This window comes from Coturnix japonica, chromosome 6 (genome assembly GCF_054131305.1).
Source record: "Coturnix japonica strain WE chromosome 6, WE-NBRP24, whole genome shotgun sequence".
NCBI lineage: Eukaryota > Metazoa > Chordata > Aves > Galliformes > Phasianidae > Coturnix > Coturnix japonica.
The window spans coordinates 23,079,711-23,104,678 of record NC_140668.1 but is presented as its reverse complement, the minus strand read 5'-3'; the positions used below and the strand labels follow the sequence as shown (position 1 = coordinate 23,104,678).

The window sequence follows — 24,968 nt, the reverse complement described above, 5'->3', positions numbered from 1 at the left end:
GAAGAGCCACTCCCTGCTATACCCCACCATCACTTTTCTCTCCATTGTCCACCCAAACCCTGCAGGGCTGAATGTAATAGAAACCCACTGAAAACTGAGTCACAAACTCTCCGACTGGAAGAGAAGGCAAGGACTGAGGATGAAAGAGGGGAATACACAGTGCTTTCATGCAGCACCATGGCAGGGCCATACAAAACAGGGATTAGTCTTTCACAAAAAAAAGAACAAGGTTCTTAGAGTGCAGATCAGGAGGCTATCGGGAAGGACAGATGCTGACTCAGAAAACCATTAAAAGGACAAAGTGACTTTCAGATGGAGGTCACCAGATTAAATGTGAACTAGGTCAGCACAGCCACAACTGAAGCATTTAAAGACTGACAACTGGTTTAAGCAGAAGTCTCGTTAAGCTTCCCTCGGCTCCTGCGTGGCAGAAAGGAGCACAGAGCTCCCCTTCTGTGTGAGCCCTCCAGAACAGCCAGAGCTGCAGCAGGTGCCCAGGCAGCAAGAACTGCCCACTGCAAGAGCAGAGGCCTGAGATCTGCACTGTCCTGCCTGCTGGAAATGGATAAAGAGTTTATTTCATTTGAGCCTTGCTACCTTAGTGTGCTCATCCATTTGCTGCTGAACACACACAGTCTATCCGGGATATCCGCCCGGCATCTATAAACAAGCATAAAGACCACAATGCAGGTTTTAGGTGGATTATTTCCTTAATGCATTTTCATGTAAAACTTCACACAACTTACTCAGGAAAAACAGACCCACTAAATATCATGTATCCCTTCACTCAGCAGCTCAGAAAAGGCTCTGACCATCACTAGAAATGTTACACAGGCTCCTTATGAGAACCCTTACTGCAGGAGAGATGGAAGGACATGCTAGGAGGCAGAGAACAAGAATACCCGAATTCATTTCTAAAGGAGCATTTACTAATGTTTGCTCCAAACGAGACCTTCCAGCTGCTGAAGCTTAATGCTACCCAAAACACCAGCTCCCTGGAGTCCTCCATTATCAGCAAGGGCCTTTCTTCTGTGTCCACATGTTCTTTCTACATGTTCTCTTAGCTGTCCAATTTGAGCTCCTTAGGTGTTAAGTATTCGAGGAATGCCATCCAACCCTGCCCCTTGCAGGCCCACTGGGACACATATTAATTCACCCTCCTGGAGAGAAAGAGTTTATCATCTCCTGCAATTGCCAGTACCTAAAAAAGTAGAACGGGGCAATTTAAATTGGCATTGCAATTATTAAAGGTCTATAAATAGTCACTGCCACAGTGTGAATTAAATCACTATATACTAACGTCCTCTCTTTTCTACCTTTTGATACTAAACACTGATTAAATCAGGTAAGCAGGGACCATGCCATGCAAGTCAATGCGATGGGAACACAAGTGCTTTGGAATTGGGTTGTATGTCACACAAAGTCAAGCCGAGAATCCAAAGTAGTTTATCACATTCTCTCCTTCGCATTCGGTACAAAAAACAGCAGTGAGACTTGCTTCCACAGTACTCAGTTTATCCCCACATACAAGTTATTGAACAGCCATCATAAAATCCTGCAGATGAACCTCAGCAATGGGTGAGAAACACACAAGAAAATCCCAAAGCCATTCTTCCAGCATCTGCAGAATCTAACAAGTGATAACCCTGCTCCAGAGGATCTTGTTATTTAATGGAAAGCCAAAGTGACAGGAAGGCGACTGCAGTGAGTCTTGACTACAAGTCTGAGAAGAATTAAATAACATTCAGGCCAGCAGCCAGAGGGCAAACTCTTGGCTCCTCACCCTTTGGGAAGCATCCCCTGCACATTTGGTTGAGCAGAAAGCTGTGTCAGCCTCCCTTAATTTCCAGTGCCTATTTCAAAGCTGCTTTGTGCAAAGACTGCTCCTGTACAACAGCAACAGGCCTTCCATACCTATAGTCCCAAACACTGAAGCCCTTACTGCAAGAGCTAGAGTACTGCCCCATCAGTAGTGCAGCCCTGAGACAAGCCAAAGGGACCAAGCGGATGCAACACATCCCAGCAACCAGCATGGGTGAGCACAGACCATCCATAAATGTCAAAGGCACAAACCTCAAAACATCAGGACTCCTGCCTCCATCCCTGGCTTCTCAGGGCCTCCATTACCAGAGATCCATTGTAGCGTGTAAAGGTTAACAAGTACAAAAAACAAACAGGAAACCCGACTTGTCTTTAAATTTTTTTAAAATTCAAACCACATTAGTACTTTTAGATAGCCAAATCATATTATAAAATGCAGGATTTCAACATTCTGGCACCAAGTCAACGTTTTAATGGATCTTCAAACACTAACTAAGGAAATGGTTGTGCATTAAGCCACCAATAAGTCAACAATCAATATGCCAGTATTACAGTAAAAATACAATGCACTCATTATAACTGCTTCTGGCCTCATCCTTCTTTGTCAAGCTCAGCTCCTAATACAAAATAAGGAGTCCTGAAGAAGAAACACACTTCACCGCTACCAAATATTTCTCTTGAAGCCCAGACCTAATTGATCCTGTGGATTGTGCAGATTTTCTGTTCATTTGTTGACTTGAGAAGGCAGAAAAGCCAGGAGTAAAAGTACAGAACTTCAGAAACAAAATTAATCAAGCAAATCAATAGGTATAAGCAGCAAAATAAAGAAGCTGCAAACAGCAAAGCCCCGAGCAGCTGCTTCCAACTTTATCTCCAAAGAGCATCCAAATCAGAACAAAACAAAAAAAGAATTGCATTAAAGCATACTAAGATTTGGGGCTTAATCCAATTCATAGATTTTAATTGCCTGCACAGCATCAATGCTTTATGTCCTCGCTCAACATATTTTATCAGCTTGATCATATGAAGCCAAAGGCAAGCTCTGCAGAGTGCAAGATTTGGACCTCCTCTGGAAAGCATGAGCATCAGGCAGAATTGCTCTGCAATGGAACAAATGTTCTAAATTGACTTAGCTCTGGCTTCCCATTCTGAGCCACAGCCATAATGCTGAACCACTGCTCCATTTCTGAACTGCAAAAGGAACAGTGGTTTCTGGAGAGCTGAAGAATCTGCCTACGCCCAAAGAAAGGTTTGGGGTGAGTCTGTTTCTCAGGGAGAAATGGCAGCAGCCATTGATCCTATACTGTAAAATCCATGAAAACAGGAGAACAAAAATTAAATTGATTATTTTTATCTTCACGGCCTAGTGAGCTCAGTACTGAAATGGAACTTCATCATGGGATGGTTAAGCCAGCATAATAGCTTAGGTAAACAAGGCAGCTGAATTCTCCATTTTCTTCCCAGAGCCTGCAAACACACAGAGAGAAACAGAGAATCATTGCTTCAGAAGTCCTCCCACAGATCCTCTACATCTATTTGCTCTAACTATCTTATGTCCCTGGGGTTCCCTCCAGAAACAAGCACACAACAAGGCTGCGGATCAGGAAGGACTTTCTGCTGATGCTTGGAAGCCTGCACCTGAAGGTTACGTTCTGCACCTTGAGGTTAAGCTCTGCACAAGGACCCAACGCAGCCAGCCCAGCTACCAAAGACCAGGGACACACAGAGGGATCCAAGAGTGAACAATCCCAGCTCAGCATCAGGTTTTGCTGCTCCATCTCACTTTGCAAACACATGCATCCTAAATAATCCATCTGAAGTGAGAGGATTATATAAAATACCACTGCATCAAGTGATCGTTATTGGGTAGCAGGCAATCACTGTACTGACTCGAGTCGCCTAGACTATGACGCTCATCAACTGCCAGTTTAACTGAAGGGTTTTGCACTGCCACAGTTTCAGCTAAGAGAATGAATAGCAGCCTTAGCACAGCTTCAGCCTGGAGAAGCAGATGTCCAGTTCAGACTGGTGATAACCCTGATAATGTTGCTGAAATAAAAGGAGGGGTTCAGCACAGCTGTTGTAACATGGCTTCAGTTCCTTGCTTCAGCTGCGGAAAGGAGCTCTGCTGACAGTTACTGGAGCACAGGGGCAACAAGGGCTCTGCTGCTTCCCTTCTTAACAGTGCTGAGCCAGAAAACTGCTGCTGAACACCCTCACCCACCCCATGGTCTGGTGTTGGAGGGAGGGAAAACAACACCCAGTCAAATGCTGAGCAGGAGCACAATCAACATAGAGGTCTGAGGAAATAATAAGAAGGAAAGCATCTATATAAGCTTTTGTTACAGACTCTTCCAACCTCATGAGGGCCAATGGCAAATGCAGCCTCTTTACTTCCCGGGTGAGGAAGCTGATGCATAAGAAAGCATTTTTTTTAACTCAATGTCAAGCATGAAAATAGCAACAAAAAAAATAAAAAATAAAAAAAATGGATCTAGCTTTCCTGAGTCCCTGTGCTAAAACCAGCTGCTGCAGAAGGCTCTTTTAAAGTAAATATACCTGCTGTGGGGTGCCAGTCAGGCAAGAATCCAGGAATTCAAGGGTCAGATGGCATTCAATACTCGAATCAGTGCACTAAGACAACCACATAGAAATTTAACATGACACTCCTGCTCCAAAATGCTCTTGGAACGTATTTCTTGCTTTCAAAATTGATAACTCTCATTCCCTTCATTTTTCTGTCCTGAGGAATGTCTGAAAAAAACACATTTCCTGCTTGTCCAGAGCACCTGGAATCACAGAATCACCTGACAGCAGTTTACGTTTGTTCTGAACATGCTGCCTTCAGTGAAAGTTCAGTGAAAGAATAAATGGATAAGCATGAAGTGCTGAAACGCCACATCCTTGGCTCCCCACAACAGCCTTGTTCTAAATTCCCTGAACTAAAGCATACCTCCAGATCACACTTTATTTTAATAGTTATCTTAGAACCTCCAGCTTCAGAAGTCAAACATTTGGGCTCCAATTAATGTCCAATATAAAATAATGTACAATACCTTTCGTCATTAGATGATTCCAAAGCATGGAGAACACGGCAGTTGCTTAGGCGTGAATACAAATGAAGGTCAAAGCGTCATGACAAAAGCGTTCTGATTTGCCATATGCAACTGAATCTCTTAATTATCTCAGCTTGATATTGGAAATACAGGGATAGCCATTAATATAAGTTATGGTTTGAGACTTTAAGGCAACATTATTTCTTTAAGTAGTCACAATGTGTACTTCCCTGCCCACCACCCTACTTTCCGAATATAACATTCAATAAGAGATAAGTTGCTGTCAACGGAGGTAGAAGCAATGCAGACATGCATAGTTAATGCCCTGCCTGTCCACTGCTGCAATTCAACCCACTGAACTGCAGCTCTGCTGGGTATTCCAGTCCTGTACCTCCCAAAGGTACATTCAAATCTGATTTACAGAATCTGCTCCTATTTCAGCCTTCATTTCTCCATGCATCTATAATCCCGGGCCTGCCAGTGCAATTGTGCTCCAAACCAGATGTATACCAAAAAGCACTGCTTTTGTACAGATGTTTTGAAGAGAAGAGCTGATGGTGATATGGTACAAATCTGAATTACTCTAGAAGCTGTAAACTAAGTTTAAGTTAACTATTCGATACTTTGCAGCAAGGCCAAAGATCTGGTGCTATAAATGCTGGCTGTTCTGAGACAGAAAAATAGGAGTGGAGTAGATAAATAAGCTTGGGAGTTGATAGTAAACTCAGGAGCTTACCTCACCTGCTCAAGAATGGCTCCATGAATTCACACACTCAGCTTCTCAAGGAAGTGCAGTAACTACATATGCAGCTCATAAAAACAAACTGCAACACTTGCTGAAAAATAAATTGTGAAAGAAACAAAAAGCCCTTTTCTCTGGTCACACGTGACAGCAATTCAATTTCACCGTCTACTGCATGCATTTTCTACAAGGCAGATAGGTACACGATCCTCACCATGATGGTTTTCAATTTATCACTTTGGGAACTTCAGTCAGAATAAAAGATGGAATCAAGCAATCAATTACCTTTGACACCAGTGACAGGGCCTCAGCGAGGTGAAAGCAAAGCCTGCATAGCCATCAACGCTCTTCAGCAGCACATACAAGCAGATTACAATCCTCCTGCCACGTACAGTAATCTGCATGTTCAGCAGGTTAAAGTCAGTTAATCAGAATACAAATACATCATCACCGTTTGCATTTCCCAGCAGAGGTACACAGCTCCCTGGGATGCTAAAGGCAAGAGGAGGCCTGCATAAGATCTGTGGTTTAGAAACACCACCAGGCTGCAAGATGAACCTCCTCTGGATTCATTTAGGTATTTCCAACACACATCATGCTCCCAGTGACCCTCTGAATTCTGCTTCCCACCTTCCCTTCAGAATGTGGTTTCAAGCAGCTCTCACTGCCAGGATGCATTGCCAATACATAATATACTGACTGGAAGTTAGGACTTCATCTCAGAAAGAAACTGTTCGAGGCATTTCTCAAGGGGCAAGGAATGCAGAAGGGTTTGAGAAAGAAAGGTTGTGAGCAACAATCTAACAACATAACCAGGAGAAGATGGATCTATAGAGACAAACAGCTAAACCCTGCCCTTTAAGGCAGACTGCAGTTTCAATCCCCTGATGCCGGTTTTACTGCTGGAAAGAGATCAGTTACAGCACTCTGCTGCAAAAGGCCATTATTTCTACACAAAATGAAGCTGTTGATATCAATGGTAAGGATCACTTCTGACTCTTTTTCTTCCCAATGATGCTCTGCAAAAGGCCACTTCTGCCAGCTGTGGGACTTAGCCAGAGATTGTAGGCAATAACTGAGGACAACCCCTTCCCAGTTCCCCCAGCTCCAGCAGCATTAAGCCACAGGCTGCATTCTTTTTGAGGACTTATTTTCATAATTCACTAAATCATAAGTTCATTAAAAACAAAATCTCACAAAGACATGAAGCCTTTCCTCAGAACAAAAAACCCAGAGGATATTACAAAAGGTAGGAAACAAAGCATCTTCTAAGGGTACAAAACAAACCACAAACAGCATCAGGATGGGGATGCTCCCTTTCAGTCAGGATGGTGGCAGGCCTTGCGACTTGCATAAGTACTAATTTCAGGTTCATTACAGCCTTTATGTATTTGTATCTGCTTAACTGACAGTAAGCTAATTTAAACACGCCATTTTCTGTTACCAGCCTCAGGGCAGTGGAGGATAGAAAGAATCAATGTTTCATCATAGATACTATATGGTAACCATAGCAGGCAAAATCAATTACTGCTGAAAGGATCTGCAGATACACACGCAGGCTCCCACTCATGTGTCTGAAATGCCTTTTCCTTATTCCCTCCCCCACTTCTCAAGTTCCTTCTCTCACACATCAGAATTTGACATGAAGAATCCTGCTGACTTGCAGACACAGAGGGTTTATCACCATACCATGCACTGTCCTCACCTGCACGCTCCCACTTACCTGCAATCAGAAGCAAACCCCTCACACAGTGCAGCTTCAGCCACTGCCTCCAAGCTCTGCTCAGTTCGATGACTGGGAAGCCAAACAACACAACAGCTTTAGCAAGAGCAGGGCAAGCTGGACAGCCAGTGTCTAAAGGAATGGCAGAACAGACCCGAGGAACTGGCCCGTGCACCCTGCCATATGATGGGATGGGTGACATTAGAAAGGGACCACATAAGAAAAGTTGCACCATAAACCTGAAGTAGAAGCTGTAGAAAAGGTAGATCTAGAACTCCAGCTCACACAGCTCCAAACAACGAGGAAAGGATGTCTGCTGAAAGTCAAGCTGTGCCAAGCTCAAAACAAGTAAGAGGAAATAAATTTTAACACAATCTGTAATTAAATTGTGGAACTAAGTGCCACAGGAAGACAGCAAGGCCAAAAACATAATGGGATTAAAAAACTGACTCAGTATATATATGGATATTGACGATATTTAGGACTGTGCTTAATAATACAATTGTGGAAAGAATTATACTTCAGTGGTTCTGGGATCCAACCAAGGTCTAACCCTTAGTGAACAGCAAAGCTAATAAAGCAACTGGAAAACCCCATGAACATCAGGCAGTGCTTCTCCTCCAGCCTACCCTGTGCTGCTCATAAGGACATGGAAGCAATTTGACACTAAGTATAAATTGGTGCTTTAACAGGATGACCCAGAGACCTGCACTGCTGTCAAAAAGAATCAGGCAACGTGCTAATTTAATGAATATTAATGAATAATTTAATTTGATGAACAGGCTTGCTGGATAAAGTGCCTATGGTCTGCTGCTGTTTGTGACCTCAGGAGTTCAATGAGTTGCTGTGGCCTGCTCACACTACCAACTTTTCTGTGCTTCCTTCAGCTCTCAGCACTACAAGGAACAGTTAAGAAGAGTATTTAAGGTAATGGTAAAGAAACAAAGATAGCAGCAAACAAACCATGCAGTTCAAGAGAAAAGAAAAGCACCTTTTTGTACAGGCCAGCTCCAAACCACCCCCCCAGATCAGAGAAGTTTGCTGAAGATGAGAATTCTTTTTTGACTGCACTTAAAGAAAGTTCCCCTTCCAGAAGGAAAGAGCCACACCTGGCTTAAAGCTAAATCTCCATTTTTCAAACTCAGACCTCTTCAATTACAGCTGAAGTCCATTGACTCACTGCAACACCAGGACTGGAAGCTGCGAGAAGTCCCAGTGCTGAGACAAAGCTGTGCCAACTTATTGTTCCTTTTCACTTCTTTTCTTAAAGGTAACAAAGCTGAATCAGGCGTATTTCTGCTTATAGCCAGATGCCCTATGAGCAGACCTGCAGGGCTGTGCTGGAATTCATTTCAGAGCCATAACTACAGGAGAGGATTCCCAGCACCTTAAAGTCTACGTGTGGACTTCAAAATTGATGGGAATATCAATACTTTACAAAAGAAAATGGAGTGGTGCTTTGCAAAAGCTACAACTCTTTAGCCTCAGTCACTGCTCTACTGAGTGATACATGGAGATAGATGGACAGGCTGATGGAATTCATCTCCCAGCACTGTGTCTTCACTACTGTTTGTATCACTACAGAGACTACTCTATGAAATATTTCCAGTAGCACAAGGGCATTAATTCCTGTAGTTAGTCTGCACATGCTGAGTACATACTGTCTAGGTGAGCAGTCAAAACAATATCTCAGTATTCACAAAGTGACCTGAAGAGCTACTGTGCAGCCAGAAGTTCCATCCTCATGGTACGGTGCAACACTGAACCTGAACATTATTACTGATCACACAGTACAACCTGTAATAGTAACACTGCTCCACCTTGGTGCCTTGGGAAATTCCCACTCAGATGATCAGGCTTCACCTGCAAGGATCCAGCAGGACTGAGACAAACAGCGTGAGCTGGGAGCTGCAATCTCCAAAGCAAGAGGTATATTTGCCCTTCCACAGGAGTACAGCTTTGCATTCAATTAGGGATTGGAACAATTTTGCTGCATAGCTCTGCTCTTTGATGAATATCAGTGTCAGAAGGGAAAAAAAAAAAAAGGGGGTGGGGGGTTGGGGGGTGGAAGAAGCCAAGTGTTATGACTCAAAATCTGGTCTCCATTTTAAGATGTTTATGACTGATACTTCAAAGGTGTTTATTAAAAGTCAACAGTCGTACTTATTTGAGATGCAAAGAACATATCTGGATTAAACAGACAGGAAATATAAAATGTGCCAGAACAGAGCAGAATTTAAATAGATAAATAGACATAGCTACTAGAACAAGAGTCCTCAATTCCTCCAGCTCATGACCTTGCATTAGTAGAACATTTGGAAATGCCCCTCTCATATTCTCTCACCCTCTTCTTATCCATACAGGAAGAGGAAGGGAGGCAGGTCACGTCTCTCCCCCATTCCTAACCCTTGGAATTCACAATCAGAATAACACTGAACTGGAAGATCCTTACATAAAGGCTCCAGTTGGCACACAACCAAGCGAACACCAAAACACAAATAGTTCAACAGCACTGTCTACTGAGTGAGGATGATCTGGGTAACTCATCAAATACTGGAGAGAAATGCCAGAAAGTATTATACCCCTTGACTGTGCTGTGGTGCTCCTCACCCGTGCTTTAAGGTTAATAAAGCCAGGGTAATTTAAAACTGCAACGCTGATTTGTGCTATTAAACCAGTGATGAGAAGCAGAAGAAATCGCTGTTTAGGTGTAAACTGAGCACACGAAGGGAAAAATGATACGCAAAAAGCTCTCAGAAAAACATAAACGAATACCAATGTCTGGGGCTTTTCCTCCCCCCTCTTTTTATACAGTATTATTTACTCACCTTTCAGTGGTAGAGGAGCTGCCTACCATGTGTTCTTTTACCAGCCAGCTACAAACCAGAGAACCCTGCACCTGCACTCTTTGATGCTATGGACTGGACACAACTCAGCATCTCGCAGGTCACTCTCCCATCAGCTCGGAGCATCAGGGCCAACCTGCTCACCTGGAGCAGCCCTGGGGTCAAGGAGGTGGCAGATGAGCCACCCAACCCCTGGTAGCCCCACCAAGACTGCCTGCTGCAAAAGGCTCTGCTCACCTCAGCACTCCACCGACCCACAGGCAGGCTGTCCTCCTGCAGAGCTTTACATACAACCATTACGTGTTGCAGAAGATTCCTCATCTCACTCTGATGGGTTCAACACTTCTCCCTTCTTTGCAGTGATTTATATTGCTTAGATCCAGGTCTCTTAGCACAGTGCTCCATTCGCTGCACGTCAAAACACTCATTCCACACCACTGCTTTCTTCAATTGTGTTTAAACTGTCTCTGGACACATTTAATTACCAGGATATTTATATTCACGATTCACATCCCTAAATGCATACATTAAGGTCTAATTCCAGATGAGATCAACAAGAAATACCCAAAGGTTAGTGGGCCTTGATCCTAGCACACACCTCTAATGGGAAGGAAAAAAAAGTGACTTGGAAGTGTGTGGATGGAGAACTTCTTTGGGAGCATAAAGCACTTCTACAGCTTTTGAGGAATCCACAACTACGACCACAGATGAAGTTCTGCATTAGAAATGCAGCAACGCACAAAAAACCATCAGCAGCCAGCAACTGACCCTCAAACAATCAAACAGGGTAGAAGATGATCCACTTGTGCTCAGTGCCCTGGCTCTGCAATGGTTAAAAGGCCCCCATGATGCACTGGCATCATTGATTAGTTTGAACAAGGAGGCGACAGAAAAATAAAGCCACCTTAATTTCAAGCTCCATTAGAACTGAAGGACTTGGGGGGTAGAAATCAATGTTTGGCAAATGGGAAAGGACAAAATCTGCAAAAGGAAAAATGCATTTTCAGGCTAAGCTGATGCAAACAATGGAGGGTGAACTTGAGGTTTCCCCTCTAAGGTTGTGTCAGCATTTCCATTTATAATCTCTGATTTTAGTTACACTCTAATAAATTACCGCAGGCTTAGGTATGATCTAGTGGATACCACAAAACATACCACAAATGACAATATAAAATAGCAGTGCAGGCTGGGTGGCCGAGTAACGCATCCTTCCAGCACCTGATGTCAGAGTTCAGTATTCTCAAAGGGAGAACAGCACGCACACATGCAGGCAGAACACACACAGCTGAAGTGTGCATCTCAGGACCTCATCACACCTCGGAAATAACATCAGAACAAAAAGCCAGAGCTGCTTCTGGTACAAAACCTGCAACTAAATCACCGATTATTTCAGTCTGCATCAGGAGCTGCCTGGAAGGACTTGAGTTTAACCTCCTGCCCTCACTTAGAAGAAAGCTCTTATTTCTGTACCTGGACCTCTAAAGAGCTACTCAGACAATAAACATCCATGCCCAGAAAACAAGAAGAAACCTTGGTATGCAGCCTTTAATTTCAGTTGTTCCTGGCTCAGAAGCTCCAGGTGAAATTGTTATACAGGGGGAAGCAGCCTCACTGAAGGCCAGCATCATTTCCCTTGGGCTTTCTAAGCAGGTAAAACAGCATAAGCAAGGAGAGCTGTGTCTATTTCTAGGATCCATTTCAAGGAGCTGCCAGACCAAGCCTTAATAGAGCAATGCCATTTCTTAAAATCGCCACCATGACTTTGGACTTAAGGCATTCAAAATCTTACACAAGAGGACAAATCTATCCCCAAACCACCACATACAGAGTGCACAGAACAGCATGACACAGAATGGAATCTGCCAAAACACCTTCGGAGAATGCATCAGGTCCTGGCTCTGCAGCTAACCCTACCATGTACCCTAAACAGTACTCACACTCCAAGATCCACAGATCAAAAAAAAGCACAAGCCATGTCCTGTGCTTTACAACTGTGCAGCTTCTCCATGCGCTGATAATGATTCCTCCTCTTGCTGCCATTCCCAGCGTTAGAGAGGTCTGCTACAACTGCTGTCAGTACAAGACATCATACTTCACCTCTACGGAATGGAGAAGATCAGTATCATGTTTACATACATACATATACCCATACACCTCATCTTCATAAACATCAGCTCACATCATCCACTCTTACACAAATAGAAACAAAAGAAGGAGAAACGTCCACATATCTGTTAAGCACTGTTCTATTAAGTACTGCATCAGGACCATCAATAATCACTTGAACAGTATTTTCAGCTTGGAGAAGATTTTGTCAAACAAGAACTTACAGACAAAAAAACTGGGTCTTCATGAACTTGAGGCGATGCAATGGCTTTGCTATGAGAAGTGTTTGTTGTGCTGCATACGGTTTAAAAACAGCCTTTGAGAGAGGAAAAATACAAATCCCTCTAATTCAGTGGCACATATAGAATCTCTTTCATAATCTTCCTGGCCTACTGCTCTAGTGGGAGACATTTCCTGGACTCACAACCCTTTTATGTACAGGCAATTTACATTTTACAACTGATAAATAATTCAGATAATTAATTGAGCTGCAATTTGGTGCACTTCCTTTTAGTCAGCACTATGGAGTATGGTTTAAAAGAGGTTCTGTACAGAAAGTCCCTCTTTTCTGTTAAAACTGAGGCATCTATTAAGGTGCAGTCCTCGATAATCTTAATGCTTTCTGGATGCCTCACATCATCAGTGTCGAGGAACATCATGCCCTAGTATGCTCCTCTCTGACTTTCATGCTGTATCTTACTCTCTCAAGAAGCAGCAAGGTATTTCCTGGAATTCTCCTTCTGCAGTGCTGATATTCCAGCAAATCTCTCAATGCTGCCCACATACGGGCTGCTAGAATAGACGGCAATATGAGAAGGAACAGAGTCAGTAAGTAAATACTTTCAGCAAGAACGATGGAGAAGCTCAAGCAGACTGTCAGGGAAATCAGCAAGTTCTTCTTTCTCTGCTATTACCATGGATGCAATTACCATGACGTGGGAGAGCGTGGCAGGAAGTCCAAAGAGCATTTTCATGCTCCAGGAGCTTTGATAGAATTTCAGTCAGTAGCAACGTAAAATTCATACAATACATATTTAATACTTGTAACCGTTGCTCAAGTGCAGTTACCAGCAAAGCCTACACACAAATACCAGCACAGTCACACTGTAGCTTTACAGGAAGGAAGAGTGCATTTGCAGCTTCAGGTTTTACCTGAAAAAAGAAGTTTCAGCCTCAGAACGAAATGATGCTGTGAAGTACCTATGAAGGGATAACAATAATTGCACAAATTTGAGCTTGAGGGACATACACATCCACCAGCAGCTTAAGCACTGATGGGTCTAGAGGTGATATAAGCAAGCTTCTGACAGGATTTAAAGCTGAAGAGACTTGCTGCAAACCATACCAGCCTGCAAGTATAAACGTTGAGCATCGAGAAAACATAAAATACAACAAAGATAAAGCAGTTCAATCTATGATATAAACTGTGAGCGAAGCTTATTTTTGTTGATTAAAAAACTAGAAGTGGTAGAGTTAGTGCCAGCTGCAGACACTAACCTCTCAACCCCCAGAACTAAAACCTGACAGTATGTCTGTGTAAATACTGAGTAACAGCAGAGGAACAGTCAAACCCTGGAGCAGACCCCCTCCTTGTATCACCCTGCACACTGCTCTCCATTGGAAGAAACTACAGAAAAAGTGTTCCACGCAGCACAGAGACAGTTGTATCTGACCCCAAATAAACACAGTGAATCCAAAGGAGCCTGAGGAAAGCAATTAGTTAAGGAGAATGAAAACTTATCCCAGAATAACCACAAGAAAAAGTGACATAGGAAGCTTTTGTACTATCAAAAGCATCAAATAACTTTAAGACCTACCTGGCTGACAGAACTAAACGAAGGGTAACGTACAGCACAAAGGCCCTTGTACGTCACTGACAGGAAGTTACCAAAAACCACTCAGGAAGGACAAATCCTGCTGTCGACAACCGTGTATCAGAACTTATAGACAAGTACAGAGACTTGTCCAAATTCTAAGCAAGTATTTCCAGACAACAAACCATTGTCAACATCAGCCAGACAGCTCGAGATGTGACTGCAAACATCCCCAGGCAAAGGAAAGGATGATGGAAAGCAGCAGAAAGGAAATCTCACAGCTGTTAGCTGCCAAAATAAGCAGGGACAAAACGTTTCACACTCATGTGTGTTACGTGAGCCCATACAATCACCTGAAGCAGAGAACCTCACCATGCTCTCCTCAGCAAATCACTTGTAGCTTACTTAAGCCTCTGCAAAGGCTGTAAGTGCCTTGTTTCTACTGACTTCAATGAAAGTCTGGAATTCAAAATGGTTCTGCAGAGTTGCTGCTCAGTGGTGCTTCTAACAGCTAACTTTTTTCTTCACTGAAAGAAGCGTTCCTCCTCTGTACTACCTGTATCCAGTGGACTGAACTCAAGGCAAGACTATTTCCACAGTACCCTCAGAGCAAAACTAATTCCACAGGAGCCTCAGAAGTGCTTTGAATCACAGCAAAGGAATAGCAGTTACAAGGGGAGTCTGATTTCCTCATCAGAATTGCACCTACCTGGATGTCAGTGTCCTTCACAGGTTCAAGAGGCTCAAATGTAGTGGCTGCACTTAGACTCTCTAACCGCTGAGAGGTATGAGATATATCAAGCCCTCTGGACCCAAGAAGAACAGACCTGTAAGGAAGAAATTGTACGTATATGAGATCAGCACAGAACAGAAAGGGCTACTAGTAAGAACTGTAACCCCAGCGTGCTGCTGATATTTAGATCAGCAGCTAGTCACGTACAAAATTTCCAGTTACTATGAAAGATGTGCAAAACCAAACCCTGAACTATATGTGTGTATCTAACAACCTCAGCCTCATCAAACACTTCCTGCTGTTCCACTGCAGTACTGCACATCTGCCAAATCCTGCCTGATAGAAAAATTCTATAGCATGTTGCTAATTGTCTTCAGCAGCAGCCAGAACAAAGTACTGCACTTTTTGGCTTTGGTAGCCGGGAATGGTAGCTTCTCAGTTAAAACCTTCTGTTACTATTCTTTTTTTTTCCTTTTGTAAGCAAGAAGGAGTGGGCAAGAAAACAGCTTTGCAGAAATTCTGTTTCTCCTGGGTACATTCTCCTGGCAAGGCTCCCCACACATTAGAAACCAAACCTACAGACAGCCTGTACCCTCTGCATTCCATCTCCAGCGCCGGTGCTCAGTACTTACGCCTTAACATCTGCAGTCTCCTGGGACGTGCGGGTCAGGGTGCAGGAACGCAGGCGCTCCCCAACCTGCTGGATCTCCGGCAGGCTGCGTTCCACATGAGGGAGCTCAGAGATGCCCTCAGTCTCAGCTGCAAGCTGTTCTGCCTGCTGGAGAAGCTCTTCAAAGCCTTCAGTGTCCATTTCTGCTGCAGTCTTTATCCACGATGCTCAGAAGCCTTCAGAGAAAAATAAAAAAAATTGAGAAAATTCTTCAGCTATAAACAGCTTCTACACCTACAAGCACTCAGAGAGACCAGCAAGAGCTGCTCCTCTAGAATAGAACACTGTTCCATCAGTCCTCCCCAGGCAGCATCAACTATAACAAAGCATTTAAACAGTATAGTTTTGTATTCCTGATATTCCACCATTCCTAAGTCCCCTTGGGGAGGATGGGTAGAAACACCTAAACATCAAGGAGATACTTTCAGGTGCTCTCAGAGCACTTTGCCTAGCAGGATGACATTCTGAATGCAGATCTATGGTCTGTCAAAAAAGCAATGCAGGTACCATGTGACTATGTGACAGTTCAAAAGGGGAAGAACAGGAAGTGAAGAAATCCATGTGAAAGTTTTTGTGTTAATTCAGCTATAAAGCATTTGCATATACATCTATTTTTATATATACGTACATATAAGGAGCTAGGAGATATGGTTTAGTGGTGTTATGTAGATATGCTAAAGGGAGGACGGTTGGACTAGATGATCTTATATGTCCTTTCCAATTTTGTGATTCTATAATTCTATGATATACTTTTATATAAAATAAAAGAAGATTTGTGGTACATATACACATATGGGGATACACATGCCCCAACTAGGTCCCAAGCACCAACTCTGGCTCTTTAACTTAAAAATAAAATCAAGAGGAACCGGTTCAAGTGAGCCCTTGAATCTAAAAGAAAACGGTGCATGTTTACAAACCAGAACTCACCTGTAAATTCAAAAGTATCTCTTGGTTTCCCCTTTGAACTACACTAAAGCAATTTTAACAGTACTATTTCATATTCCTGGTATTCCACCGTCCCTAAGTACAACTTCAAGAGGCAAGAGCACTGTTCTGTGCCTGGACAAGAAGTGACTTCTAAGCACTACGTGGTGATTCACTCGGACACATGCAATCAGGGACAGGACCTGACCCCTGCCCATCACACATGGAGATCGCTGGGTGTCAGGATGAGCTCCACAGCCTCCATCCAGGCACAGAGAATTCCACATCCATCCCTCATCCACCTCTGGAAAACCAGGAGCTGCTGGGGGACGTAGCAACCCCATGTGCACTGACCTATTGTTCAGGAGAGACAGCAGGGTCTGGATTTGTTTGAACAGACTAGCATGCCACTGAGATGGCTGGGAGGAGAGAGGGGCGTGGTGGAAAGCAGCAGTTCCATGCTCTGCAATGCAGTACAGAGCATCTTTCCAGTGTTTACTTGTGATACCTCAGTGTGCCCCAGCAGAAGCTGCCTGCACTGGCAGAGGCTGACCACAACAGCCACGCTCCTGTACCGTTAGAAAGCAGGAAGCAGTGAGTGCAGGAGCAGCACAGACTTCAGCTTGATTTGATTCAAATCAGTCTGCTTCCTCTTCTCATTAAGAACAAGATGAAAAGCCAAGAGTGTGAGAAGGCACTGACTTCTCAGAGCTCTAAAACCAAAAGCACAGAGAGTCAGGGGACTACAAATAGCTCCACAGACTGCAATTGTCAAGCACGGATCCCAAGTCAATTCCATATACAGGCTGTCCCACAAATCTGCCAAGGTAGGACAACCGTAATGACTCTGGAAAACAGAGACTGAATTCAGCAAATATAGAATAAACTTGTTAATTTGAAGCAACTCCAACTACCTTTGATTATAACCAAACACTGGGAATGAGAGCTCAAACCTTTCTCTAGAGCTCAAACAGCAGCGTGTTCCAAGGGACAGACTTCAAACATCCAGACCGGGTAACAGCATGAACTACTTAGTCTCCATGCTGTCAGAATTTACTGCATTCAGGAGGCTGCAGTCTGACTCCAAATGCCGCTGTGCAAGATGGAAAACTGCTGCCACAGGGACGAGCAAATGACAGCAGACTGTTGTGTCTGGCTGCAGAATGTGCAACAACTTACACCTAAGGGAGAGAAAATACACCAGAAATTAAACTAACTTCGGTGAAACTGGATCGACCCAGGGCTAGAAGCCAGGGCTGAAAAAGCCCTTCTGTAAAATGACTTTGATGACTTATCAATAGAAGCTGCTGCATTAGTCTGCTATTGCTTGTCCAATAAAAGCCCCATTTAATGTTTTCCCAACATTTAAAACCGCATGTAGATGTTACAAACTCTACAAGCTGGCTGGATTTCAGCCAAAATGAAATCAGAAATGATGACAGGTTTCTAATTCTGTTCAGACTGACCAAAAATGCCGGCTGGTCGTGGAAAGCCAGGCCCTGCAGTGCTAGCAGATGAAGAGTGCTGTCCTACTCCAAATACGGCCATGCTGAACATTTCACCATATGAGCTTCATAAAGACTTCAAGCTGAAGAGCTCCCATGTGTAAGCAAGTGTCTGCTGTACTTCATACACTGACAGTCTTTGTGCCACCTAATTATAATTAATTTATTTAAAGAGACTGACTAAAAATTCAGAGGGAAGCCTCACCCACTGCAATCAGAAGAGCTGATAAAGAGTACAATCCAACCAGGGGCAAAAAGATTCTTCCCAAGACAAAACAAAGAGGAAGAAATCCAGCGTTACCCTCTCAGAGTGCTCCAGAGACCCATGTGACAAGTCAGCATCCGCTCCCTTTGGAAGGAAGAGAGTAAGTGACTGAGTATGAAAGCAAAGAGCAGGCGGCAAAATACATACATGTATATCTTGAATGAATGAAAAATGCCACTTCCGTGATATTAGACACTGATATTAAGCTCCTTTCTAAGAATGCAGGAACTGTCAATGAGCTTGTTAAACAGAGCACACGTAGGGCAGGAATGGTACAGACAACTGAGCCCCACCAGCAGCACACACAGGTCACCTGCTCCCGCTCCCAAGGTCTGTCCCTGACTCATTTTCAACTTCTATAAGGGAAAAGGACCGATTGCAAACCACACATCTATTACATGTTGTCCACAAATTGCCCTCTGCTACACGACTTTTAATCAAACCTAGCAAAGGGAGCCACACCACCTCCTGGTTTAAGCTAAAAGCACAAGCCACACTAAAACCAAACACGTAAGGGCTCCAAGCTGCATGTGGTGCTCCAGCTGGTACAGTGCCCTGGATGTAGGAAAGTCCTGAACAGAGCACACAGCAACGAACTCCTCAACTCAGTGTTCATTCCACCACCCACAAATTAAATCAGCTGCCATCCCTATATTTCCCAGTCCTGTATGCTTTGTTCTTCAGCTGCAGGCAGGTGTGCAAGTTACCAACCCTTTGATCGCGGCTCCCAAGCTCTGGTCTCATAGAGCTTTTACAGCACAAACTGAATAAAACCAGCTGTTTCTGAGGTCTTACTGCACTGCCGTGCCGCCTGCCCTGCTCACTCCCCTCACGCTCCTTATGTTGTAGCTCGGATCCTCTCCCCACAATCTTTCCTTTGCTATCAGCACCGCAGGAACAAGCAGGAACCACACGAGCTGATGGAGCCATTCCCAGTCAGTCCATCCTTTCGGTCCCCTCATGTCGGCCCCACCCGCCATCACCCCGTGCATCTCCCCCCGCCTCCAGCCCTCACAAAGCCCGGCCCGGACCCCCGGCAGCGGCCCGCACAGCTGGCAGACATTGCCTCGGCCCGAGGGCACCCGCTCACAGGAGGCCCCGCGCCTCAGCGCCCGCCCAGGGCAGGGAGCGCCGAGCTCAGGAGCCGGGGAGCAGAACGATGTGAGGACGGAGGACGGAGGCCGCCCGCACCGCGATCCCCGCCGCGCCCACCGCCCCTCACTCACCTGCCCGCCGCTCCGGCCGCCGCGCCTGCACGCCCGCGCCGCGCGCCACCATTGGCCACGCTCTCCCCCTTCCCCGCCAGCCCATTGGTCGAGCCGGCGCGCTTCCTGACGCTACGCATTTCCATTGGTTGTCGAGCTGAGTCCCGCCCCTCCAGCTCGTCTCGCGACAAGAAGTGATTGAGGCGCTGGGAGGCGGCGCGGGCTGCGCGTGGTTATGGGGGCGGTGAGCCGGGAGACGCGGGTTCGAGGCTGCCCGCCGCCTCTTCCCAATGAGGAACGGCCCGACGGCCGCGCGGGGCCGGGGGTCAGAGATGAAAACACTATAAACGAAAAGCGGAACGCCTGCAGACTGCCATCAGTACGGCTGTTCGCTGCCCTGAACCCCCACAGCCATCTGTTCCCCATTCCCCACTTGTGTCCATTGTGCCATGTAGGATGTGAGGCTCACTCACTCACATAAAGAAAAACTTGATTTCAATTAAAAAACCCACCCTGCAGGGACCCCGGGCCGCACACCCCCCTCAGCCCAGCTCCCCTCAGCAGACATTGCCCTCACACCTTCCCACAGCGCTCATGTTTGAAGGCACGGCCCCCAGAGCTCGTCCTGGGGGCTGCTCCAACCCGGGGCACGGCTGGGAAGGAGCCCAGGCCCTGATTTACAAGGCAAATACACACTGAGCGGGGCAGCCCCTTTCCCATCTCCAGCACCACCCCAGCGAGGGGCCCGGGGACTCAGGGCCACCCACCCCACACGGCTCCCAGCCCCATTGGAGGGCACGAGCTGTCCCCACCCGCAGAGCATGGGACGAGGCAGCATGGCCAGGAGCAGAGCACACAGCACACAGACATGTGTGGGCAGGCTGTGCCCTGCAGCACAGGTAGGGCCAACTTTCGCTTGGCAGGTGTATTCGGAAGGAAAAGAGCAGCCAGGCGCCTTCCCACGCCCCCACCCCCCACCTTGTCTGCCCCCCCAGGGCAGGAGCCGGCCGGGCTGTGCTCACACCTGCCCCATGTGGCACCCTGAGCCCCCCACTCACCAGGGGCTGTGAAACAGAGCACCCCAACTGCACGACACCACTCTGTCCCCTCAAACCACAGCCCACAGGGGGTTGGCGCAGCCCCCAGCACCAGTGCTCCCACACACGTGTCACAAGCAGCATCAGGGCTCAGCCAAACTCATTTATTTCCTCCATCAGCACAGAAGGTACAAAACATGTAAAAATAAGCTTTGTTTTGTGTTTGTGGCCCCCATCACCCCCCACCCTGTCCCCGAAGCATGGCAGCTATTTACAGGCGAGGCGGGCTGCTCAGTGGCAGCAGCTGCACTTGCTGCTGGCTGGTTCCTTGCAGACACAGCCCTTGGCACAGTTGTTGCAGCCAGCGGGGCAGCAGGAGCAGCAGCCTGAGGGGGAGAAAGGAGAGTTAGGGGTGGGAAGGATGGGGTTGGAGATGTAGTAGTATATGGGGAAGGATCAGGGGACATCGTGGAAATGGGGATCCCCACGGAGCAGGGATGTGGTTCCAATGGGGTGGGGAGGGTTCATAGGGATCCTGCGTGTTGGAGATTCTCCCCTTCTTTCTCCATAGGGGAGAAGTGGGGGGGCTTCCAGGAAGAAGGTAGGAATCATCCTGGGGGCTCTATGGTGTACAGGGAGGAGTTCCACAGGATAGACACCTCCAGGGAGAGTGGGGGGGGGTTGTGTCCATTGGGGGTCCTACAAGAGCAAGTGGACAGGGGAGATGGGGGCATTCCATAACAGAACCTACAGAGCAAGTCAGGGCCAGGAAAGCATACATAGGAGTCCTACAGGAGCGAGTCGGGGGGGGGGGGGGCTATCCATAGGAGGTCTGAAAGGAGCAAGTTGTGGGCAGTTGTACATGGGGGGTCAGACCACATTAAGTCAGAGGCAGGGAGGGAGTGTCTACTGGGAGCAAGTGGGGTGCAGGGAGAGGGTGTCCATAGGGAGCAAGTGGAGGCTGGGGAGCTGTCCATAGGAGGACCTACAGGAGCAAGTTGGGAGGTGGGGATAGGGCGGTGGGATAATGTCCATAGGGGGTGCAACTGGAGTAAGATGGGGACAGGGGGGTGTCCATAGGGGTGTCCTACCAGAGTAAGTCAGGGGCCAGGAGGGGGTATGCACTGGGGTTCCTAAAGGAGCAAGTGGAGAGCAAGGAGGGGGTTCTACAGGAACAAGTGGATGTGGGGGGCTGTCCATAGGGGGTCCTATAGGAGCACATCAGAAGTGGTGAGCAGGTGTCCAGAGGGGTTCCTACAGGAGCAAGTGGAGGGGGTGCAACAGGAGCCAGGGGAAGGGTGTTTCCCACGAGAAGGAGGGAGGAAAGTCTCCATGAGAGGCCAATAGGGGAAGGATGGAGGACCACGGGACAGGGACCCCCAAAGCACCCCTGGGTCAGGGACCCGCACAGCCCCCAACTCACTCTTGCGGCAGCTCCGGCAGCGGCAGTTCTTGCACTTGCACGACCCAGCACAGGAGCAGGAGTCACCTGGGACAGGAAAGAAGCCGTCAGCGACACGAGCCGGGCTGAACCGAGCCAGACCGAGTCCTGTTGAGTCCACTTACCAGCAGCACAAGTGCAGTCCTGAGGGTCCATGGTTCGGTTCGGTTCGGTTCGGCTCAGCTCAGCTCACAGGCTCGTCTCGGGTGGGCTCGCAGCAGTCCCGATCCCCGCTGCCCGCCCTATATTTATAGTGCCGTGGTGGTGCGGGGCGCAGCGCTGTGCGGGGCGGTGCCGATCCGTGCCGTGCTGAGCGCCGTGCCGTGCTGAGCCGTGCTGGGGGCCGTGCCGAGCCGTGCCGTGCTCAGCGGGGCGGAGCAGCGCCGTGCCGTGCTCACAGAGGTCACGGCCGTGCCCCCCCCCCCCCCCCCCAGCCTGGGGGAGCCCCCGCTCACCGCGGGGCAGCCCTGGCTGTTGGGGTCACCCCAAAGCAGGGGGTACAGCTGTGGGGTGGCCATGGGTGCCCACGGACTTAGGGACTTTTGCCCTCACTCCCCCCTTTCCTTCCTTCCCCCCCCCCCAGAACACGGCACTTTGCCAAAGCACAGCACGGCCCCACGTGCCGCCTGCCCTCCCCACATCCCCCTCCCTCTTTTGCAGCCGAAAGGGCGAATCTGGGGCCGGGGGGGGGGGGGATTTCCCGGCCACGCGCTGTGCGCTCGGTTGCGGGAATGTGACCCGGGGGGTCATTGCGACACCGCTGCCGCCCCCAGCCCCCGCCCCGGGCCGCGCTGCCGGGCGGTGCGCACCGCGTGGGGCCGTGCTGACAGCAGGGAGACGCGTGGCTGCGTGACTGTATAGTATCCCACTGTAGTGGTATAGGATGTTACTATACTATGTTAATATACCACTGTAGTGGTATAGTATGACATTGTGAGCATCCCGCGGGTTATTATGGGCACCACATCCTGTTCTGGGCATCGCACCCCACTGCGGGCTGCAGCACCTCCCCTACTACGACAAGCTGAGGGAGCTGGGCTTGTTCAGCCTGGGGAAGAGAAGGGTGCGGGGTGACCTCATTGCAGCCTGCCAGGACCCTACAGACAGGAGGGGAATCAACTCTTCAAAAGGGTAGACAACAGCAGGACAAGGGAAAATGGTTTGAAGTTGAGAAAGGGAGGATTCAGGTGGGATGTCAGGGGGAAGTTCTTTACTATGAGAGTGGTGAGGTGCTGGAACAGCTGCCCAGAGAGGCTGTGGGTGCCCTGTCCATCCCTGGAGGTGTTCAAGGCCAGGTTGGATGGGGCTCTGGGCAGCCTGGGCTGGTATTAAATGTGGAGGTTGGTGGCCCTGCCTGTGGGGGGGGGGGGAGTTGGAGCTTCATGATCCCTGAGGTCCCTTCCAACCCAGCCCATTCTGTGATCCCTTTATAGACACTGCACCCCCACTGCAGGTTTCCCAACCTATTACAGGCATTACATCCCATTCTGGGCATGACGCCTGCCATCAGCTATGATGTCTGTGTCAAGGTGCAATGACCATGACAGGCTGCGATTCCTATGATGAGATGAAGTGCCCTCAGCAGGATGTCATGCCCAGGATGGACCATTGCACCCCAATGCAGCCGCAGCCACCCCATCCCCTGCAGGCTGGCGGCTCTGCCAGTCCCACCCCGCTGCCAGGAGGAAAACAAACTGGTTCTCTGGTGCCCCACCTGCTGCCTGAACGTTACCGCTGGAAATGGGCACGGCCTTTATTACCATGCTGTTGACAAACGCTCATAATAACGAGCTGCTCATTAGCCCTGAGGATTTCTGGTGGAGAGAGCCTGGGATTTGCCCTTGGGTATCAATTGGGCAGGGAAAAAAGTCCTCGAGAATTACCTTGTGAAGGGAAAGTGTTAAAGCAGGAGAGCTGGGGGGGCTGGAAGGAAGGAGCACAGCCAGCCCTGTGATGGGTGCCAGCACTGGGTGTTCCCCCAGCACTGTGCCACGGCCCCCCAAACTCAGTGACCCCCAACTCCAGAGACCAGAGGCGCAATTATATACACAGAGCTTTATTGAGGCACACCACATGGCAAACACTGACAATATCTGAACACACATATTAAAAATACACATACAATAAGGTTAGTTTTCCTCACTGCCCCCAGTCACCGCAGTGGAGGGGGAGGGAGGTGGGGGCTGCTACTTGCAGCAGCTGCACTTGGCAGACGGGGGCCCTTTGCAGACACAGCCCTGTGCACACTTGGCGCATCCTGCAGGGCAGCAGGAGCAGCAGCCTGGGGGGAAAAGAGACATTTTGGAGGTGAGGGGATGCTCTGTGGTGCGAGGTTCCCATCACCCCCCTCCCTGCATTGACAGTGATGGCTGGGCATCACCCCCAGCTTCGTTTGGCAGTGTCTCCTCCCTCCTTGGGTATACCTCTCCCAGGCACCATTACCCACGCAGACCCCCCAGCACCCTCTTGCCAACCCTTGGTGTGTCTGGAACAGACAGAGGGCAAGCAGAGTGCGTCCCAATTCTGGTTTCTCCCTGCATGGCATCACCGAGTGCTGAGCCTTGGGAGTATGTGGATTTGAGGTTATGCTTATCACATATGGGAAGAGTCACCCTCCCATCCTCTGAGAACCAAGAAAGAAGAAAAAGAAGAGGATGAGCAAAGTGATATCGGAGAAATGGACTCCTGAGCCTGATTTGATGTGATGTGAGTGGAGACGTGGAGCGGAAAGAAAAACACACCGAGTGTTTCTGAGCTCGGAGGGGGATGGGGCTGCCTTACCTTTTTTGCACGATGTGCACTTGCAGTTTTTACACTTGCAGTTGTCCCCGCACGTGCAGGTGCCGCCTGGAAGACAGAGAACGTGAAGATAAACAGGGGAAAAGGGCCGAGCTCCCCCACCCTGAGCATCCCCATCCCAGGTGTCCCCGCCGCAGCAGCAGCCCGCAGCCCGCCCCGTCACGCCGGCAGCCCCGCAGGGATGCTGCAGCCCCGGCAGTGCTTACCGGTGGCACAAGGGCAGTCCTGGGAGTCCATGCTGCGGCCGCGGGACGTCACTGCTGGGGATGGAGTTTCAC

General features: G+C 47.9%; 3 protein-coding genes across 10 annotated transcripts in view; all 3 read right to left on the bottom strand.

The window, feature by feature from the left end:
• The window catches only part of NUP93 (nucleoporin 93), a 55,549-nt gene extending 36,056 nt beyond the window's left edge, over positions 1–19,493 (bottom strand). Inside the window, exons 1-5 of one of the 8 annotated variants that reach the window (XM_085551660.1) lie at positions 19,435–19,493; positions 18,149–18,292; positions 17,353–17,619; positions 15,474–15,687; positions 14,818–14,935 (exon numbers count right to left, since the gene is read on the bottom strand). In XM_085551660.1, coding sequence (XP_085407786.1) covers positions 14,818–14,935; positions 15,474–15,652 — 297 coding nt within the window. In that variant the 5' untranslated portion in view covers positions 15,653–15,687; positions 17,353–17,619; positions 18,149–18,292; positions 19,435–19,493. Of the gene's footprint in view, positions 1–14,817; positions 14,936–15,473; positions 15,688–16,441; positions 17,620–18,148; positions 18,293–19,434 lie in introns of those variants that run through there. The other 7 variants (XM_015873836.3, XM_015873835.3, XM_085551661.1 and 4 more) reach the window with 7 other exon arrangements.
• Positions 19,494–20,593: 1,100 nt separating this feature from the next.
• On the bottom strand, positions 20,594–22,116 carry LOC146760519 (metallothionein). Its single transcript, XM_085551655.1, has 3 exons — positions 22,017–22,116; positions 21,874–21,939; positions 20,594–20,836 (listed from the first exon to the last, which is right to left on the bottom strand). Exons 1-3 carry the CDS (start codon positions 22,045–22,047, stop codon positions 20,742–20,744), a joined length of 192 nt encoding a protein of 63 aa, XP_085407781.1. The 5' UTR covers positions 22,048–22,116; the 3' UTR covers positions 20,594–20,741.
• Positions 22,117–23,931: 1,815 nt separating this feature from the next.
• On the bottom strand, positions 23,932–24,968 carry LOC107319226 (metallothionein-1). Its single transcript, XM_032447116.2, has 3 exons — positions 24,897–24,968; positions 24,673–24,738; positions 23,932–24,172 (listed from the first exon to the last, which is right to left on the bottom strand). Exons 1-3 carry the CDS (start codon positions 24,925–24,927, stop codon positions 24,078–24,080), a joined length of 192 nt encoding a protein of 63 aa, XP_032303007.1. The 5' UTR covers positions 24,928–24,968; the 3' UTR covers positions 23,932–24,077.